General features: G+C 42.8%; 1 protein-coding gene across 1 annotated transcript in view; it reads right to left on the bottom strand.

Annotated features, from left to right (window-relative positions):
* Positions 1 to 21,961, bottom strand: part of KREMEN1 (kringle containing transmembrane protein 1) — a 48,033-nt gene extending 26,072 nt beyond the window's left edge. The window contains exons 1-3 of the mRNA XM_011995742.1: positions 21,895 to 21,961; positions 21,311 to 21,473; positions 17,096 to 17,187 (exon numbers count right to left, since the gene is read on the bottom strand). Of these exons, the coding sequence (XP_011851132.1) occupies positions 17,096 to 17,187; positions 21,311 to 21,473; positions 21,895 to 21,961 (322 nt within the window). The remainder of the gene's footprint in view (positions 1 to 17,095; positions 17,188 to 21,310; positions 21,474 to 21,894) is intronic.
* Positions 21,962 to 22,415: the final 454 nt, after the last annotated feature.

Consider the following 22,415-nt stretch of genomic DNA (forward strand, 5'->3'; position numbering starts at 1 on the left):
GTCCCTGCTGTGTAGTTCTACAGTAGTCTATGCTGAGTTTCATTCTGAACATCTGTTTTCTTGTCTCTCTACCTGATTAACTATGAACAACTTAAGGGCAGGACTGTATCTTCCACACACCCCAGTATTCCTAGGGCCTGGAGTGGTCCCAGTCACAAAGCAGGTGATCTAGGACTATATGCTGAATGAACAAGCACTTCCTGTGTCACCCACTGAAATCATGGAATGAGTGGATAACAGTACTTCTTTTTTTTTTTTTTTTTCCCATAAGTTATTGGGGAACAGGTGGTGTTTGGTTACATGAGTAAGTTCTTCAGTGGTGATTTGTGAGATTTTGGTGCACCCATCACTTGAGCAGTATACATTGCACCCAATTTGTAGTCTTTTTTCCTCACCCCATTCCCACCTTTTCCCCCTGAGTCCTCAAAGTCCATTGTGTCATTCTTACACCTTTGCATCTCCATAGCTTAGCTCACACTTATGAGTGAGAACATACAGTGTTTGGTTTTCTATTCCTGAGTTACTTCGCACTTGGAATAATAGTCTCCAATCCCATCCAGGTTGCTGCGAACGTCACCAGAGTGGATAAAGGGCAGAGTGAATGAATAAGGTACGGTGAAAGTGGAAAGCAGACTCAACCTGCGTAACATTATCCACTTAAAGCTAAGAACAGTTGGTTTTGACTCCTTTCTCCTCTCTGTCTTCTTTGGCTATGCAGGAACATCATTCTGGATAATTGAGTTTTCCAGAAAGCTTAACTTTAAAACTTAGCATTTTATCTTAATCATCTTGGATGAAATCATTCTAACATGTATTAGATCTTTCTTAAACAAATTTAACAAGTTTAGCCTACTTTAAATTTTTCTTGGTAACTTGAGGTCATCAAATATACTTCAAAATGGCCCTAGACTGGTGTGCTTTTTTATGTTCTAGTGTCTGACTTTAATAGTTAATTTATCTCTTGGTTGCTGTCTCAGTCAACGCAGGCTGCTAAACAAAATGCCATAGGCTGGTGGCTTAAACAATGGACATGGTTCTGGAGGCTGAGAAGTCTAAGGTCAAGGTACTGGCAGTTTCAGTTCCTGATGAGGGCCCTCCTCCTGGCTTTCAGACCAAAGCCTTCTTGCTGTGTCCTCACATGGCAGAGGGAGATGGAGCTCTGGTTTCTCTTCCTTTCTTTTTTTTTTTTTTGACATGGAGTTTTGCTCTTGTTGCCCAGGCTGGAGTGCAATGGCGCAATCTTGGCTCACTGTAACCTCTGCTCCCTGGGTTCAAGTGATTCTCCGGCCTCAGTCTCCCAAGTAGCTGGGATTACAGGTACTCACCACCATGCCCAGCTAATTTTTTGTATTTTTAGTAGAGATGGGGTACACCATGTTGGCCAGGCTGGTCTTAAACTCCTTACCTCAGGTGATCCACCTGACTTGGCCTCCCAAAGTACTGGGATTACAGGCGTGAGCCACTGCACCCAGCCCTCTTCCTCTCCTTATAAGGACACTAATCCCATCATGGGAGTCCCACTCTCATGACCTCATCTAAACCTAATTACCTCCCCAAGGGCCTCATCTCCAAATATCATCACATTGCAGGGTTAGGGCTTCAATATAAGAATGGTGGGGGTGGGGAGGGGAGACAAACATTCAGTCTAAAACAGTTGCTGCAAGGCTGCTGCAACCTCAGAACATGAGAATTGAAAGGGGTCTTTGAGGGTATCTACTTCTTATTACTGTCAATGCCTGCAGTCTTTGCTTAACCTCTTCTTAATTAGCTGCTTCTTAGGCTTAGAACAAAACTGTGGAGCTTATAAGAACTGTATGAAAAATAGAACATGCAGCGTCTAAAAGAGGGAGGGCCATTATGCCCCTCACTTTCTGCCATCCACATTGTGGCTCAGGAGTGGGTTTTGCTTGCTCCCTTCCTAGGACTTGGCAATGTTCTGAAGGGCACTGGTGCCACCACCATGTGTCCAGGAGCAGGTGGTCTTTTACAGTGAGACAAACCCTAGGGTAAATTCTGGCCTCTCCATCACAGCCTTTCTCAGCTTAGTTCATCAACAGCGGAATGAGAATCAATACGGACCTCAAAGTGTTCTTGTGAGAAATAAAATGAGATAATGTAAATAAAGTAAATACCACAAGGCCTAGCAGAATAGAATGTGCTGAATAAATAGTGTTTATTATCATTATATACAATAAGACTTTCATCATTTACCACACAAACAAGAACAACTTGCTGAGTCATAGAAAAATAAAATAGGCTGATTTAAAAGACAAAAATCAAAGGCAGCCACCTCAGAAAACGGTTTCATTCCGGATATTAAAATATTAATCTCTTACATCTGTATAGCATACAGTGCATTTTCACATAAGTCAGCTCACAGGAAGCCCTAGCCCTTTCATCAGGGAGGCAGGACAGATGATATTCCTATAGCACAAAGAAGAAAACCAGTCTAGCAAGGTTAAAGGACTTGAATGGGGACACACAAGGCAGAACTGGAGAGTCGGGGTAAGCTCCAGGGTTGCAGACTCCCATTCCATGGGTGTTTTTTTTTTTGTTTTTTTCCATGTCTCTGACCCCTTTTCTTATAGGACCAGTCTGGGTAAGTAAGTGAAAATGACTCCCTGAGATTCAAGACTGAATTCAAACACATTAGTCCCTCAACACTCTGTGCCCCATGAGGGAAGCCTCTGCGGTCCCAGTCAGCCTCTGAGGGGGCCACTGCCCTCTGACTTGTCCTGGAAAGTGTGGCTCGAAGTCTAGTCAGAGAAGACACGTCATGTTGCTTCAAAAGCATTACTACTCAACTGAGTGGATTTCTAGATCGTGTTCCACCCTTAGTGCTTCCCAGAAGCAGGGAGGAAAAGCCAATTTGAAAAAGGATATTTGTCTTCAAATTCCTTTTTCATTTCAAGCTTACTTTGAAGTCCTTGTGGCTTGGTCATGCATTTTTCCTCTTACCAAAGAGGCTTCATCACTTTCAATTTAAAAAAAATTATCTTCACATACAAATGGACCCCTTGTTTATCATAGCTGAGGTTTCAAAACTCGTGAAAATTAATTACAAACATTCAGATGTTGAAGATAAAAAATTTAGAGGAGTTAAAGAGAGATGGTCCTCCATTCGCATTAACCCAGGAACTATAGTTCTTTTACTATCATAAGAAACAACTGGGAAGCAATCAGACAGGCCCACTAAACATTGTTACATTTGAATATAACTGTGGCTTCATTGTGAAGGTGCTACATACCCCTCCATGGGGGCCTCCATGGCTGACAGCCATTCTTTGAGAACCACCTATTACCCACAGCACCTTCTCAGAGTCTCTGCTCCCATAACTGCTGCTGGTTGGGGACAAGACAAAGGGCTCCATCCTCTGGCCACAGCTGCCTCACTCTGGGGCCACCAGATTCTCTTTCTTAGGAAGCTGGAATTGGGATCCGCTCAGTGAATGCAGGCACTGAAATTGTAGGGATCTGTCAAGTAGGAGTTGAGGCAACCAAACTCAAGTTTGGGCCATGTGAGTGGATGAGTGAGCCAATTCTGCTGGTCCACGAAGAGGAAAAAGGATGGATAACAAGCTGAGAGGCAGACATGGGAGATGAAGTGGCCACTGAGAGGGACAGTGAAAGTGCCTGCTTTCTTTATAATTTCTTGGGACACAGGGGTTGGGTTCTGTGATACATCCCAATGGTCTTCGAATAGATTTCTTTTGCTCAAGTTAGCTTGAGTGAGTTCTAGTCCTGGTAGCCAAATCATTCCTATCAAAGACAGAAGGCATACCCATCACAGCAAAGGCTGTTTGAATCCAAATCTTCAGCTGGTAATTCACCAAGAAGCAGCCCTGACTATTATTATGTTTTCTATTCCACTGTTCTGACCAGATCTGGGATATTTGCTTTAAGAAACCAGATGCTAAGTTCTTGTCCTATGTCTTAAAAAAACTCTTTCCAAGGCCGGGCGCAGTGGCTCACGCCTGTAATCCCAGCACTTTGGGAGGCTGAGGCAGGTGGATCACGAGAGGTCAGGAGATCGAGACCATCCTAGCTAACACGGTGAAACCCTGTTTCTACTAAAAGTACAAAAAAATAGCTGGGCGAGGTGGCAGGCGCCTGTAGTCCTAGCTACTCAGGTGGCTGAGGCAGGAGAATGGCGTGAACCTGGGAGGTGGAGCTTGCAGTGAGCCAAGATCGCGCCACTGCACTCCAGCCTGGGCGACAGAGTGAAACTCCGTCTCAACAAAACAAAAAACAAAAACAAAAAAAAAACTCTTTCCAAGGCTCTGTAGAACTCCTTTTTTTTTTTCTAAGTAAAATCTGCTTTTTCAGAAATGATGTAACTCCTCTGCTGATTTTTTTTTTTCAATAGAGACAGGGTCTCACTCTGTTGCCCAGGCGGAAGCACAGTGATGCAATCATACTCACCGCAGCCTTGAACTCCTGAGCTCAAGTGATCTTCCCATCTCAGCCTCCCGAGTAGCTGGGACTACCAGTGTGTACTACCATGGCTGGATAATTATTTGTGTATCTTGTAGAGATGGGGTCTCACTATGTTGCCCAGACTGGTCTCAAACTTGTGGCCTCAAGTGATCCTCCTGCCTCAGCCTCCCAAAGTGCTTCTCTGCTGATTTTAAATGTCATTTAACCCTGTGTCAATACCATCTTCTGCCTCAAGGACCCCACACTGGTGCCTCAGTAGCTGATTTCTCCCCTCCATGGAAAGAAAAACTATGTACATCTGAGGCTGCAGCTGGTATCCTACTTCTTTCAGAGCATCAACAGGTTAAGTGTGGATTCATCCACACCCTCAGACCTGTGACCATAAGCTCATTGCACCCCGCGCCGTTCATCTGCAACTCCGTTCGAAATCTGACAGCTGCCATCTTGGTCCTACTCCTCACAATATGGCCCCTACCTCTATAACTTTATTTCTAAACATAAACTTCCTTTTCAGTCACTCTGATCCTTCAAACAGTCTTACTTGTGCCCCTGAGTCTTACAGCAACACCCCCAAATAAATAAATAAGCACAGCTTTTTCTTCCTCTGTGAAATTCTGTCCTTGGGGGAGGTAGTAAGAGTTCCTAAAGATCCTGATCCTGTAAGGCCAGGATCTGTCACAGCAGTAGTTCCCTCCCGGTGGGAGTTCCTTCTCTGAAACTTAGTTTCTGGTGAGTTAATGTGATAAAGAGTCAAAAGAGGCTCTAGTAATTTCTCCCCTCCCTGTACATTTGGTTGCTCCCACTTTAATAGATTTCCCCACTTCTTAAATCGGGCCTTGCAACTTGCTTTGATCCATAGAATGTGGTAGACTTCTGAGTTCATGCCTTAAGAGGAATGGCAGCTTCCGCTGCTTCTGTCTTGGAAGCCAGCCACCGTATAAGAAGTCTGAATGCCCTGCTGTTGAGAGAAGTCACTGGATAGAGGTCTGAAGCCACCTTGAATGCCAGCAGAGCTCCCAGTTGCATGCAGGCACCTCACTGAGTCCAGGTGACAGTAGCAGAAGAACCACTCAGCTGAAACTCAAGTCGACCCAGAGAACTGGGAGAAATGATAAACTGTTGGTGCTTAAGTCACTAGGGCTGGGGATGGCTCATTACACAGCAATAAACAACTAGTACACATTACTTGGTAAAAGGTCAGTCCAAGTTCAAGAGGAATGATAACTGCTGTGTCCCTGGGAAGAAAAGCTCGTTTGTTGACTTGGACTTTTTTTTTCAGGGACACCACAAATATCCCAGGCAAGGAACCTCTTCCTGCTCTTTTATCCCTTGCATATTCCACTTGTCAACAAGCTCTGTCTTCTGCCTAAGTGCCTCTTGGACTTAATCCTTCCTGTCTTGTCTCACTGCTGCCATCATAGCCCAGGCCCTTATCCCCTGAGTTTAGAAATCTACAACCATCCTCTCTTCCCCAAACTTTCTTCCTTTGATCCATCCTGTAAATGACATTGGGCTTGCTTTTCTTCCTAAACAAGGGCTTTCAGCATATCAGTCCCATCTAATCAACTCTTGCTTTCCAGGCGTGACCTGGTTCCTTTTTGTCCACTCCTCTACTCAGGAAGCCTGGATCCCAACCCACACACACATCAATTCTGTGCTTCCTCCAAGCTTCTGTCCTGCTGTTCCCTGACCCACTCAGCCACCAGCCACCTTTCTTCCAATTTCTGCAATCTTTACTGAGTCCTCTTGTCTTCAAAATCTCACAACACTCTACCTCATAATTCAACACTTATTTATATAATTAGTGTGCTGGTCTGCAATTTTCTCTTAGGTTTATAACTCAGATTCCCAATTACATCATAAGATTGAGGGGCAATTTCTTCTTTATAGGCAAGTGCTGGTATAAAGATTTTCAGTAAAGTCATCCCTATCAATTTGAATGAGTTTTCATTTTTAAGTCCCTAGTGTGCTTTACACAACTGTGCTTTAGAACATTTGTATCTGTCACTGTACCAATATCCATTTCGTTCAGAAAGTCTGTATTTTTTTAATGGAAAATTAAATAATACCCACTGGCAAAAAACAAAAAATAACTGAGTACATGCCAGATCTGAAACCATAAAACTGCATTGCAGGAACAAACATGAGAGCCAGGCAGAGTGGCTCACACCTGTAATCCTAGTACTCTGGGAGGCCAAGGTGGGAGGATTGCTAGAGCCCAGGAGTTTGAGACCAGCCTGGGCAGCATAGCAAGACTCCATCTCTAAAAAAGTAAAAATATTTGCCGGCATAGTAGTGTGTGTCTGTTGTCCCAGCTACTTGGGACACTGAGGTGGGAGAATCACTTGAGTCTGGGAGGTCAAGTCTGCAGTGATCCATGATGATGCCACTGCACTCCAGCCTGGGCAATAGAGCAAGACCCTGTCACAAACAAACAACAAACAAACAAACAAACGTGGGGTCTCTTGTGTTCGCTGAGTTCAGTGCTGCAGCAGGCCACAGGGAACAGTCACTGCAGCAGCTGATGCCTGGTACTAAGACCTATGGTCAGTTAGATAAAAAAGGGATGGGCAGAAATAAAATGCAGGTTATGAATAACATATTCTAGGAATCAGATGACAGAAACATACTAACGGCAGTCCATTCCTTGGGGGAAGCATACCATCACAATACCTACTGGTACTTTCATGTCTACCTGATATGTGCTAGGACTTAGGGTAGCATGCATTTTATTCATTTAATCTTCAAAAAAAACCCTGGAAGGCACCGATGAGGAAACCCAGGCACAACTGAGAGTCATTGGGCCTAAAGCTAGTAAGCAGATAATGATTCAAACCTAACTGGGTGTGACTCAGATGTCCACATTCTTTCCATCTTTGCACCAGCTTGTGTTGTCTCTTATGGGAAGAGAGGAAGAGATAAGACTTCATGGCATCAAGAAAGAATTTTGTCTTTTGAGACAGGGTTTCACTCTCATCGCCCAGACTAAAGTGCAATGGCACAATCTAGGCTTACCACAACCTCTGCCTTCTGGGCTCAAGCGATTCTTCTGCCTTAGCCTCCTGAGTAGCTGGACTACAGGCACGTGCCCACTATACCTGGCTAATTTGTGTATTTTTGGTAGAGATGGGGTTTCACCACATTGCCCATGCTGGTCTCAAACTCGTGGGCTCAAGCAATCTGCCCATCTTAGCCTCCCAAAGTGTTGGGATTACAGGCATGAGCCACCATACCCAGCCAAGAAAGAATACTTAGCAAGCATTAATACACTCTCCACTGTGCTAGGTGTGGGGAAGATTGTTGAAATACATGGCTCTTTTTAGTGGTTACCAGGGAAAGGCTTGAAGAGGTAAAGCTTCCATAAATTCCATCAGCACTCCCCCACAAATATAAGTACAATCAAGTAAAACAAGGGTGCCTGTGATACGAGCTCAGCCTCAACCTCCTGAGCTCAAGCGATCCTCCTGAGTAGCTGGGATCATAGGCACATGCTACAACACCTGGTGAATTTTTAAGTTTTCTGTAAAGATAGGGTCTCCCTATGTTGCCCAGGCTAGTCTTGAACTCCTTGGCTCTAGCGATCCTCCCACCTTAGTCTCCCAAAGTGCTGTGATTATAAGCATGACCCACCTCGCCTGGCCTATTAATATTCATTCCAATATTGCTTTGGCTATCAACAAAAGTTGGAATTTTCATTTTAGCTGTAAAGCTGGTACACAGTCAGGTGTGGTGGCTCCTGCCTGTAATCCCAGCACTTTGGGAAGCTGAGGCGGGCAAATCACAAGGCCAGAAGTTCAAGACCAGCCAGGAAAACATGATGAACCCCCGTCTCTACTAAAAATACAAAAATTAGCTGGGTGTAGTGGTGGACACCTGTAATCCCAGCTACTTGGGAGGCTGAGGCAGGAGAATCTCTTGAAACCAGAAGGCAGAGGTTGCAGTGAGCTGAGATCACGCCACTGCACTCCAGCCTCCGCAGCAAGAGCAAAACTCCGTCTCAAAAAAAAAAAAAAAAAGTAGGCCGGGTGCGGTGGCTCACGCCTGTAATCCCAGCACTTTGGGAGGCCGAGGCAGGCAGATCACGAGGTCAGGAGATCAAGACCATCCTGGCTAACATGGTGAAACCCCGTCTCTACTTAAAAAATACCAAAAAAATTAGCTGGGCGTGGTGGCGGGCGCCTGTAGTCCCAGCAACTTGGGAGGCTGAGGCAGGAGAATAGCGCGAACCCGAGAGGCGGAGCTTGCAGTGAGCCGAGATGGCGCCACTGCACCCTAGCCGGGGCGGCAGAGCGAGACTCTGTCTTAAAAAAAAAAAAGTATAAATGGTACACAGGGATGCGTCATTTTAGAGGAGGTGAACTTCAGCCCACAGCAGTGAAGACATGGTATTGGGGGATAACCTAAGGCCCACACAAAGCTGCTGATGAACTGTTTTGTGCAGTAGGTCCAACCCCAGGGGAGCCCTTTCCTAGCTGAGAACAGCTGGTCTGGGAACACCCACAGAGATAGCCCAGCATACTGCAGAGTGGCTCTGCTGGGCAGCAAATGCTTCCCGGATCCCATCTCAGCCTGCTTTACTCCTGGGGCTTGGGATTTCCCAAAGCCAAAGAAGAAAAGAAAATGACTTAGAGCTAACAGCATGAACTGCAGACCCTCTGTCGCCACTGAGTTAATCCTTTGGTTTCCACAATGTCACAAAAGCAATCTTAATAATTCACCATACTATCAGAATTTCAAACTTTGATTTCCAAACAATTCACAAAGAAAATTCTGAAGAATGACCTCAACAGTAGCCCAAATCCATCCCAGAGCCCCTGTTTTCAAGGAAATAAAGGAAATAGGACTATTCTCAAGTGCTAGAAGGAAAAGGCACTGGTCTTGCTATCAAGAATCCTAGTCAAAAATCCTGTTTGACTCAGACTGTAATCCTCATCAAATCACTTAACTATCTAGGCTCAATTTTCTTATCTGAGAAATGGAGGCGGGAGAGTAGACATGCCATCTGCTTCATGGGATTGTTGAAAAGGTTAAACAAGATAATGTGTTGGGAGGCTGAGGCAGTCGGATCACGAGGTCAGGAGATTGAGACCATCTTGGCTAACAAGGTGAAACCCTATCTCTATTAAAAACACACAAAAAAATTAGCTGGGCGTGGTGGCGGGCGCCTGGAGTCCCAGCTACTCGGGAGGCTGAGGCAGGAGAATAGTGTGAACCCGGGAGGTGGAGCTTGCAGTGAGCCGAGATCACACCACTGCACTCCAGCCTGGGTGACAGAGCGAGCGAGACTCTGTCTCAAAAAAAAAAAAAAAAAAAAAGAGATAATGTGAATGAATATAAGTGCTTTTTGTACATAGTAGGCACTCAGCAATAGCTGAAACATACTAGAAAGCAGTGCTGACATTAAAACACAGAAAGTGCTGACAGAAACAAAACATTTTCTATAATTGAGAAACTGCCTTGACCACCACTGCCGCAGCGCCCTTGGCTTTTTACTCAAACTCTAACACAGTTTTAAAAACTCTTATCAGGGATAATAGGAAGCTTTCACATCCTATTTTTTGGGCTGACTTTTGTAAGACAAACACTAACATCTGAAATCTACTTTAAATCTATTTTTAACAAGTCCAGGTATTAGTTAGTTAAAAGAAAGCTGAGCTGGTGAGGTCACCAGCTGAGATGGACCTAAGGTTCCACATGTATTGCAGAGGTGCGACTGCTGGCATCCTCTTAGGGCTGATCTGTGTGAATGATACAATCACTAAAGAACTTATCATAGGTTAAAAGTGGGAAATCTTGACCCAAATCCCTAATACAGAGGTTTAAGGAACTATGGAGAAATGTCTCCTTCAGACACTCAGCCCTCACCTCAGCTTCATCACCATCTTCCTGGATCAGGTCCAGGCTTCATGCCCAGACCATAAGACCTGACATCATCTAGCCCTGTCTGCTTCTCAGACCTCATCTCCTGCCCTCTTCTTCTTAAAATTTATGTTTCAGCAACACCAACTTGCTTGGAATTCATCAGTGCACGTGTGTGTGTATGTGTGGGTGTGTGCACGCACACGCACATGCATAGGTGCAAACTGTTCCCTTTGCCTCCAATGCCCTCACTACCCCCACCCCACCCAGCCCTAACATCTAGAACCTTGCTCCTTAAAGTGTAGTCCTGCAGCTCTGGCATCCCAGAACCTTGTTAGAAATGTAACAGGCCTGTTCTAGACCTACTGATAAGAATCTGTATTTTATGGCATGAACCCGGGAGGTGGAGCTTGCAGTGAGCCAAGATTGCGCCACTGCACTACAGCCTGGGAGACAGAGCCAGACTCCATCTCAAAAAAAAAAAAAAAAAAAAAAAAATCTGTATTTTAATAAGATCCCAGGTGACTGGATGTACTTTAAAGTAGAGAAGACCTAAACTAAGACCCCACTCTTTCCAGAAGCCCTCTTCAACAGACAGTAGCACCTGCCTCCCTACCATGCCAAACAGATGGCCCTCCTGGGTGCTCCCAACTTTTGCTCACCTCACTTATTATAGAGTATTTTGCATATGCTTATCTGTTCATGTGTCTGTCTTCGGTCTCAGACTGAGGATTCCCCACAGGCTGCAGAACACACTATCCTTGTGACCCCATTTTGCACAAGGTCTGACAGATGGTCAGAGCTTAAGAAATGTCATTTGACACAACTAATAACTTCAAAATATGTCTAAAGCTCTTGTGATTTTATTTATTTTTTGAGATGGAGTCTCGCTCTGTCACCCAGGCTGTAGTGCAATGGCACCATCTCAGCTCACTGCAACCGCTGCCTCCCAGGTTCAAGTGATTCTCCTGCCTCAGCCTCCTGAGTAGCTGGGACTACAGATGTGCACCATCACGCCCGGTTTACTTTTGTATCTTTAGTGGAGATGGGGTTTCGCCATGTTGGCCAGGCTGGTTTTGAACTCCTGACCTCAGGTGATCTGTCCACCTTGGCCTCCCAAAGTGCTGGGATTACAGGCATGAGCCACTGCACCCAGCCAAGTTCTTGTGATTTTTAAACTTTATTTACTAACTTTAACCTCAATAATTAATAGTTTTAATAACTTTAAATAACTAATAGTTTTAACAAGTTTAATAACTAAAACTTTAATAACTAACTTTAACAATGATGTCAGATACTTGTGGGCTATGTGTAAAAGTATTACAATTGGCTGGGCACGGTGGCTCATTCCTGTAATCCCAGCAATTTGGGAGGCCAAGGCAGGAGCATTGCTGAGCCCGGGAGTACGAGACCGGCTAGGGGAACATGGCAAAACCCTGTCTCTACAAAAAATACACAAATTATCCAGCTGTGATGGCATGTGCCTGTAGTCCTAGCTACTCAGGAGGCTGAGGTGGGACGACCGCTAGAGCCTAAGAGGTAGACGCTGCAATGAGCCAAGATTTCACCACTTCTCTCCAACCTGTGTGACACGGCAAGACTCTGTCTCAAAAAAAAAAAAAAGTACTACAATTTAGGTTAATCATGTTACATATTTGAATCTAGATACTCAGGATGCTGTGTTTATGTACTCTTTAAAATATTATAAAATAATTTTAAATTTTATCTTTTTATTATGCAAAGTTTCAAATATACACAAAAGTGGGAAAGAATAATGAACCCATCACCCAGCATCGACGAATATCCACTTTTTTAAAAACCATTCTTGTTTCATCTATTTCCCTCACCCCCACCTAGTCACTCTTTGGGGGGCTGGATTGTTTTAAAACAAATCCCAAATATTATGTCATTTCAACCACAAATATTTCAGTATCTGTAATTTTAAAGGACTTAACCACCATGCCATTATCGTAGCTAATAAAATTGACAGTAATTCCTTAATATAATCTAATACTCGTCTGTATTCAAATGTCCCTAATTAAAAGATGAATTTTTATGGCTGGATTTGTAGAAATTGGGGGAATGTTTTTCAGCAAACAAGACAGTTCTCAATAGTCAAACCAACAGGCTAGAGATCTAAAGTGTAGGATCTAGAGACACGTTAAACCCGATGGCATTGGAATTTGCTTTTGAAGTCTGAATTTCTCCTGGCTGCAATAAGAACTTAGGGTTTCTGAGAAACATACTGGCAGAAGCAGTTTCAGGGGCAAATCCAATTACCTCTGAGTTGTTCTTTTAACGGTAAGTTCTGTTCCGTGCTCTGCAGGTCAAGAGCAGTTCAGATTTCTCTCTGCTCCCATTTGAGTCGTACTTCAGGTCTGCCTCCTGCTTGTTGTAGCTCTACACATAACACACCAAGGGGCAGAGATCTGGTTTCCACACAATGGCCCATCATTCAGCCAGATTCTGCTTTGTCCCTAAATATTCATTCTCCCTGGCTCCTGCTGGGTCTGTTATATTCAGATATGAGCTTTCCAGGAATCTGATCATGTCACAGGCCTTTTTCTGTATGACAAGTTCAATGCTAATCATGAATAGCAGGCTTCATGCAGAGGTTTAGTATTATTCATGAAAATTGTGACTCCACATCCAGAAATAGGGCAAAAGTGGCCTAAAATAGGCAGGTTGTATCTCTGTTAAATCCGCCAGGCAATTACCAACGTCTCTTGCTACAAACTACACAAGAGATTTTGCTCAACTATGTTAATCAGACACACTGGAAGCACAATATGCTGCCAGACACTATGTCTGAGGTCCAGCCTGATGGGGAGCCCTGGTCCCCACAGGGTAAACTGAAGGGTTTTCCAAAGAACCAAAGCCAGACACCACCCACCCTCTATCCCCAGAAACCAGGTACTATAGAGCTCTCATTCCCAACTTCTACAAATCTCTGCCCAGACCAACTCAAGGCTAGCTTTAGAGATTTTAGAGGGTTATCAAGGGGCCACAGAAAAATTGAAATAATATTTAATTTTCCTTTTTTGGAACAGTAAAGCATATCTGGTAAATATTACAAATTAGACGCATACTAAGTGGTTTATAGCATTTTGTTATAATGATCTCTTCTGGAACGTGCTTTCAATGACCACATGAATCAGCTCCTATTGGCCCAGATTATATTTTAGAAATACAAGTCGAAGATTATCTTTCCAAATAAAAGTGCCCAGATTGAAACCCCCTCTTTACCACTCCCAAGAGAATGACACAGGCTGGTACTAAAAGACTATCTTTGTGTTGAACAAATGGACCGAGGAAAATCTGCTTTCCTCTCCCTCTGCCTCTTTCTTCTTTACATAACTAGAGGCAAATGAGATGTTTTTCATTTTAAAAATTTGATTAAGCAGACTGAGCAAAAGCCCATTCTTCTGGTCTTTACTGTTTTCTCAATTTGGGGACTGGAAGAAGGCACACTCAGGTTGGAAGGATAGTGAAGCTAAGCCTGAACTGCCAGGCAGTGTTGACATCTGGGCGTTTAAATTACAAAAGGTGAGCACTATGTCTGCAGCACTGGTAGGGGGCTGCCTTTCCCCCTGAAGGCCTCAGAATTCAGATGTTATTCCAGGTACTAGTGAAAGGGTTCCCAGGTCCCATATACAAGCCTCCTGACCTGAGAGGTGAGAAAGATGGCAAGGCAAAGGGTAGGTTTAAATAATAAGAAAAAAAATAACCCAGATAGAATGTTATGAACGCACTGTCTTTTTCTTCAGCTCTAGGCACTGAGCTCTTTTGGCATATTTTAAAATACATTATATATACTACATTAATAGACTCCTTATAGAACCAGATCTTCCTTTAGTTTCTGTGGTTCAAACCTTCTGCAAGAGCTTTCTACACACAGTATTTTCTCTACCTTGTTTAAAAGTACAGTCATGTATCTCTTAGGCAAGGATTCGTTCTGAGAACTGCATGGTCATATAATTTTGTTGTTGTGTGACCATAATAGAGTGCACTTGCACAAACTGAGATGGGATAGCCTACTACACACCTAGTCTATAATGGGATAGCCTGTCACTCCTAGGCTACAAATCTGAGCAGCATGTTACTGTACTGAATACCGTAGGCAACTGTAACATAATGGTAAGTACTTATGTATCTAAGCATATCTAAACATAGAAAAGGTACAGTACAAATACTGTATACGAGATAAAAATTCGTTTACCTGTATCATGGCACTTGCCATGAATGGAGCCTGCAGGACTGCAAGTTGCTCTGGGTGAGTCAGTGAGTGAGTGGTGAGTGAATGTGAAGGCCTAGGACATTGCTGTACATTACTGTAGACTTTATAAACACTGAACATTTAGGCTACACTAAATTCATTAAAAACTATTTTTCTTGAATAATAAATTAACCTTAGCTACTGTAACTTTACTTTATAAACTTTTTAATTACTTTAGCATTTTGACTATTTCATAATAACACTTAGCTTACAACACACATTGTATAGCTGTACAAAAATATTTTCTTCCTTTCTTTATATCCTTCTTTTTCTTTTTTCTTTTTTTTTTGGAAACAGACTCTTGCGTTGGCCAGACTGGAGTGCAGTGGCATGATCTCGGCTCAATGCAATCTTTGCCTCCCAGGTTCAAGTGATTCTTGTTGCTCAGCCTCCCAAGTACCTGGGATTACAGGTGCATGCCACCAAACCTGGCTAATTTTTGTGTTTTTAGTAGAGATGGGGTTTTACTATGTTGGCCAAGCTGGTCTGGAACTCCTGGCTTCAAGTGATCTGCCCGCTTCAGCCTCCCAAAGTGCTGGGATTACAGGTGTGAGCCAACGTGCCCAGCCTTTATATCCTTCTTCTATAAGTTTTTTTATTATATTTTTTAAATGTTTTACTTTCGTTTACTTTTTAAACTTTTTTGTTAAAAACTAAGACACAAACACACACAATAACCTAGGCCACACAAGGTCAGGATCATCAGTATCACTGTCTTCCACCTCCACATTTTGTCCCACTGGAAGGGGACAATAACACACGTGGAGCTGTCATCTCCTGTGAAAACAATGCCTTCTTCTGGAATACCTCCTGAAGGACCTGCCGGAGGCTGTTTCACAGTTAACTGCTTTTTTAATAAGTAGAAGGAGTATACTCTAAAATAATAGTAAAAATATAGTATAGTAAATACATAAACCAGTAACATAGCTGTTTACTATCATTATCAAGTATGTCCTATACATAATTGTATGTTATACTTCTGTGTGACTGGAAGTACAGTGGGTTTATTTGTACCAGCATCACCACAAACACATGAGTAACGTGTTGCACTATAATATCAGTAGGCAACAGAAATTTTTCAGCTCCATTATAATCTTTATACACATATATAAAGACTAGTCCATGCCTGTAATCCCAGCACTTTGGGAGGCCAAGGCGGGCAGATCACCTGAAGTCAGGAATTCAAGACCAGCCTGACCACATGGAGAAACCCCGTCCCTACTAAAAATACAAAACTAGCCAGGTGTGGTGGCACATGCCTGTAATCCCAGCTACTTGGGAGGCTGAGGCAGGAGAATCACTTGAACCCAGGAGGTGGAGGTTGCAGTGAGCCGAGATGGCACCACTGCACTCCAGCCTGGGCAACAGAGTGAGACTCTGTTTCAAAAAAAAAAAAAAATGATTAGTCAAGTGCAGTAGTGAAAAGGGAAGAAAGAAGGAAGAAAGAAGAGTAGAAAAAGAAGTGTGATCTGTAACTGACTGAACAATCAGTTTAAATACTCCATATGGGACCACCACTGTATATGTGGTCTGTTTTGTGTGGTGCATGACTGTATCTTTTTAAGATTCCTCCTATACCATACACTCCCGAAGGTCAGCGTATCCTATTGTCTTTGTAGTTTGCATATAATAAACAGTGAATACAGGTGCCGGGTGCGGTGGCTCACACCTATAATCCCAGCACTTTGGATCATGAAGTCAGGGGATGGAGACCATCCTGGCCAACATGGTGAAACCCCATCTCTACTAAAATACAAAAATTATCTGGGCATGATGGCACGTGCCTGTAGTTCCAGCTACTGAGGAAGCTGAGGCAGGAGAATCGCTTGAACCCAGGAGGCGGAGGTTGCAGTGAGCTGAGATCGCACCACAGCACTCCAGCCTGGAGACACAGCAAGACTCTGTCTCAAAAAACAAAACAAAACAAAACAAAACAAAACAAAACCAGGGAATAAATGAATGAAACAGTTAGAAAACAGGCATTTTAGTAAAAGGCTGAAGAAACTGGGTTGTGAGTTATTATTATAAACAGTAGAACATGTTAGGCTAATGTGGGTAAAAGAACTACCACATCAGCTTTGTATGGTATTTAACAAGGTATTTACCAAATATCACTTCTGGGGACCTATTCAAATCCAAATAATAAGTAGTGCCATCACTGAGTTTCACTATGTATAAAGATGTTCATTCCAAAAAGTACAAGATACTTTTTCTCCTAGCCTGCTTCTGAGCGGTTGCCCTCTCTATCCCTCAAAGAATCAGAAATTAACCAAAAGTAGGAATTCTCATGGGGCTTACCCATCAAGGGAATACCTTTAGAATGAGGTGCCAAGGAAATCAGCATTCCTATTCCTGAAAAGCCTCAACAAGAGAAGTGAAAATCCTCAACCCAGGAGGGCTTCTCCTTTCACATGCTCCATGAAATCCACCAGCCTAACTACCTGACTCTGGCAGGGGCCTCCCTCTCCGCACTCTTAGTGTTCACAGTCCTGTAAACCATCACATTGGGTATTACAGTCTTACTCTGGCAAGCAGGTATCTCACAGTACTTCCAGTAGACACCATCCTCGTGCTCTGCCACATAGCACCAGGGGCTCACGTCTCCATCTGGGTTTCTGTTGGGGAAAAGGACAAAACTGATGACTTCTGATGTTTTAATTCAGCTGGTTCATTGCTTTTCAGTTTTACAGAAAAGGAAATGCTTTAGCTTCTGTATTCTCTCTAATAGTTGGTCTGTATCTCAGTGCTGTCTCTCATCAAAGGGAAAAAATGGTAATATTACAAGAACAAATATATCTGCTCTGACAGATACTTCAGAGTTTGGGGGGAAGTGAGCAAAGGTAATATATGTTTAGGCAAATTCACTGTAGTATAACTAGGACAAATGGCCACTGCACACATCATGCCAAATAGCACTGGCACCTTGAATGTGAACGTGGAGATTCCAAGGCTGAGTGAGCATAGGGGCTCTCAGCGCTGCTGATGAATATGTGAACTGACACAAATGGTCAGAGCAGCAATTTGGGAATTAGAGCCAAAGGACCTAGAAATATGCAAGCCCCCCACTTGGCAATTTCTTCTTTAGGAATTTATTCTAAGGAAATCTTATCTATAAAGATGTTCAACAAAACACTTTTATAATATAAAAAAACAGGTGGAAATAGCAAATATCCAACAACAAAGGACTGGTTAAATAAATTGTATATCCATAGAAGGGAATATGTGATATAGAGACCAGTCTTATTAATTTGCAAATATATTCACAATGCCTTGTGAGGCTTTTTTTTTTTTTTTGAGATGGACTCTCACTCTGTCACCCGGGCTGGAGTGCAGTGGCGTGATCTCGGTTCACTGCAACCTCCAACTCCCAGGCTCAAGCGATTCTCCTGCCTCATGCCTCCCAAGTAGCTGGGACTACAGGTGCCCGCCGCCATGCCTGGCTAATTTTTGTTTTTTTTGTTTTTAGTAGAGGTGGGGTTTCACCATGTTGGCCAGTCTGGTCTCCAACTCCTGACCTCAAGTGATCCGCCCATCTCAGCCTTCCAAAGTGCTGAGATTACAGGCATGAGCCACCATGCCTAGCCTTCTTAGATGTGTTTTTGAAGAGGCAGTTATAAAACCCAATAGATGACATAATCCCATGTTTTGAAAAGACTTATTTAGGAAAGAATGTACACCAAACTCTTATAAAGTGTCTCTAGACACTGGAACTATTGGTGATGTCGACTTTTTTCTTTTCTGGTTTTATTTTATTTCCTCTATATTGAATACTCCAATGGTGTAATTTTTAAACAGTAAAATAGAATTCACTTAATAAAGACTCCACTGGGCTGGGTGCAACAAGAGCAAAACTCTGTCTCAAAAATTAAAAAATAAAAATAAAAATAAAATAAAGACTCCACTGACAAGCTTTCACTAGGATCAGGCTCACATTTGCTAGAAATGGGTGCTATTCCTTCCTCAAAATGCTGACTACTCAGAGAATACTGAAGAAAACTGCGTCAGTCTCAGCTAGAACTTGTGATCCTGTCATGAGGTACCAACTTCTGATATGGGGATAATATTTTTAAAGATCTATTTCACATTTCTAAATGAGAATGGCCTGGAGTAAATATGCTTTAAGGTCTTTCCAACTCATAGGTGGCATAACAATAACAAGCAACACTACTGAAACAGATAAATAAAATGGCAGGGGCTATTGGACACACAGAAAAGCCTCGCCTCTCTTCACTGCTTTCCAAGCCCCTTTTATTTAGACTCAGAACACTGGAAAGCTGACACTCCGGTTAGGCCGGAAATGGGCATAAAGATCCTGCAACAGGAGCTGGGAGTAACCCCTATCAGGCCACAGTGGACTAAGCCTACCGTGTATCCTAGAAGATAAGCTTTCCCAAAGTACAAAGCGTCTTTTTGTTTCTTGTGCCCAAAGGCAGGTGCCAGCACCAACTCTGCTCTTCCCCAGTCTCTGCCTTCCCTTCTAAGCCAGTTACTTTGAGCCCAGAAAAGTGCATTCCCATCACTCGCCAACTCTCAGACATCTCTAATGTGATGGGTCTGAAAAAGTCACACAAAACAAACATGGTGTCGGGTGTCAGCTGAGAAATCAAAGTAGGAAAACTTGTACAAAGCCCTTCTTTAAACAGTAGTTTACTGTCATTTTCCTCCCTTTATTCAGTGTTCAGCTTTGATGTATTTATTTGGTAAAGCCCTTAGAAAACTGTTTATTACCAATGTCAAAACCATATTGAAAAGCATCAGAATAGCTTAATAAAGAACAAGCAAATTCATCCTTGACTTTGCTGCAGTGCTAAAACAAAAGGCCTGGACTCTTTGATGTGATAATCAACAATTTCAGCCTCCCTTTTCCAAAGTACAAACTGGTATTAAATAGTTCAGGTCTCCTGCATTCCATCAAATCAAACGAGAGGGTTTGATTTGATGGCTGACCAGGGCTAAGGAGAAAGGTGGTCCCTCCTGGCTCTCACTGCTCTCTTAATGGATGTTTACAGTACATTTCTAGGAGCCTGTGAGTAGAAGTGGGTGCTAATCCACACGAAAGAAAAATTTTTCACATAAATTAGGCCTCACTGGAAACTTAAAATTTACCTTAAAGTCAGACTTAAAAACATGAGCTCTTCTGAGAAGACTTGCTTGATAGGAAGCAACAGAGCAATAGAATAAACCAACAGCCTACTACCAAGAGACACTGTGGAACAAGAAGATGAGTAACTATGGAAAAACAAAATCCAAATACTTGTCTCTCTTCCTAAACACTCTTCTCAACCCAACCAACTATTCCTATGAATAGAAAACCTATGGGAAGGTAATAAAAATTGGGGTGGGACTAATTTTTTAATTTATGCAAAAGATAAATTAACATGTATAACTTGGAAAATAAAATATAAAATAATTATTTAATGAGCATGTGTAACTTGAACAATAAAAGACAACAGATAGCAAAACGTTGAAGGGGCAAATACCCAAATTGGTCGTCTCTGGGACTTGGGACTTGGTGGGGAGGGTTTCAGGGAAAATAGGTAAAATGGGGAACTCTAACTATTTAAATAACATATATTTGTACTGTTTGAGAAGTTTTTTTTTTTTTTTTAAGAACAAGCTTTTAACACTTTTATAACAAACAAAATAAGTCAATAGCAACTAGGAGGGAATGGTCAGTTGATACAAGATAGGCAAAGGTATAGGGATAAAGAAACCATAGACTAAAGGCCTGGTGACTTTGAGACAACTACAAGGGCCCTAGAGTGTTAGCAAAGGTATGCAGATGGCAGAAGGTAAACAGTGTGGCCCACACAATACAGGAAAATATATGTTGGCTCAGCTGCGTCAACAGTGCCATGGTTGAGATTCCAATGTATGTAGAACCAGGGACACGGTGTATAGTTCAACAATCATTTTCCCCTATCCCAATGGCTCAAGAGGCTGCCTTTGCACCTGTCCTACTAATAATTAAATTCAATGCATTGCTGAACCATGAGTCTCACTACTAGGATCTTGGGCATAAGCGGCACAAATGTATAACCAAAAATGCTTACAATCTTTGTTCTGGACCCTACATATCAATGATCCTGAATTTGTTTTCAATCACAGATAACTCTGAGAAGCTGATCAAAGCTATGGATCATCTCCACGAAATTGTGAATACACATTTGAAGCACCATGGATGTCAGGTTAAGATCCCCTGCTAGAGTCAGACAGGAGGTGAAAAGTGAAGTTAACACCTTAGTCTACTAAAAGGAAGTAAATGGCACACATCTGATGGATACAGCTGTTCCCAGAGCAAGGTTATCCTGGGCTGGCCGGAGATAGAATAATGTAGGCAGCTTCCTTTGCTCAGAAGCAGAGGGAGTTTTCGGTCACAGATGGTGCTGTTTGACCACAACATTCTCAGTAGCGTAGGCTGCTCTGCTAACTGTGTATTGTCCACTGGTGGTAGGGCTAACTAAGAAAACCCTTCAAAAGAGACAAAGAAGTGATCAGACAGAAAAGCAGAGCTTTGAAAGCTAGCATTAAAGCAACCCATGTTGAAAACAATGGTAAATTTGTGTGTATTTGTGTGTGTGTGTGTAAGGTGTGGAAGAAATATTTTAAAAACTGACAAGATAAGTCTCTTGAGTTGGCCAAAAGACTTTCTCTAGTTGTGAGCTGGGATGAAAGGGGTTGGAAGAAGAGACCAGATATATATCTATTGTTTTAAAGTACTGAGTGGTCCCATCTTACCTGCAATAGTTGTGCTCACCCAGGCCCCCCTCCCCGTTGGGGTATTTCAGAGTGTTGTATGGATGCTGGAAAGTCTCGTTCCAAAACAGACATGGCTTCCCGCCTTGTAGTGCTGTCCAGTTCTGTGTTCCCCTATAATCCGCACCATTGGCTGTGAAACACTCTAGAAGAAAGAAAAGACAGAGCAAACTAATTTTCTGGCGACATTCATAGTTTCCTCCCTCTTTGGTTGATGTTTTGTTTTGTTTGGACCAAGTTGGAAATGGATAGTGTCTTGCTAGATCCTGGACACAGTGCAGTTAACACTTCTGGGGCTGAACAAATCTGAAACAAGGTACCCTTAAAAAGCTAGGCTAATCTTGGCACTAGCTTGTCTACAGACACTAGAACATTTTCCCGTAAAGTATACAGATCCCAACTAGGACATAAACAGGGAGTTTAAGTGTACTGAAGCCCATGAAGTGAACCAGGAAACCCCCAAATCTGGGAACAGTTGGTAACAGCCATCCATGTGGAATTCTGGGTACTCGGAGGGGGTCACTGCTCTAGCCAGTGTCTCTGTGTGGTAACTAGAACCAGGTCACCAGCTGTAACTGAGCTCTCCCCTACAGTCTGAAAAGCTGCACTGACACTTGGATTTAATAAGACCATCGGATACAGCAATGCTTTGGAATCCCAATCACACAAATCTGGGAATGACTCACATTCCCTGGTAATGAAGAACAGTCCTCCCCATGCTGTTTGAGATAGAGGTGCAACAAAACAGACAATCAACATGAGGGAGGAAGGGCCGGGCTGGCATTTTCTCTCACCTCTTTCTGAAATTCTTTTGATGAGGCACATTGAAAATGGTCTCAGGTCCAATTTAATAAAATGACAAATCCTCACAGGTGCAACAATGTGTTTCTAAAATCTGCTTCTCAGACTTTGGGGGATGGGGACTGAGGCTGATAGGATTTTCACCCACATATTGCATGCATTAAACTCGAAGAGGTTCATGAGACAGGCACAGTACAAAGAACAACTTTTTAAAATGAGCTTAGTTGAAACTGACAGATAGAAGCACTTCAAACACTTCTTTAAGATATATCACTAGAAAACTGAC

The sequence above is a fragment of the Mandrillus leucophaeus genome, unplaced genomic scaffold, assembly GCF_000951045.1.
Source record: "Mandrillus leucophaeus isolate KB7577 unplaced genomic scaffold, Mleu.le_1.0 Scaffold496, whole genome shotgun sequence".
NCBI lineage: Eukaryota > Metazoa > Chordata > Mammalia > Primates > Cercopithecidae > Mandrillus > Mandrillus leucophaeus.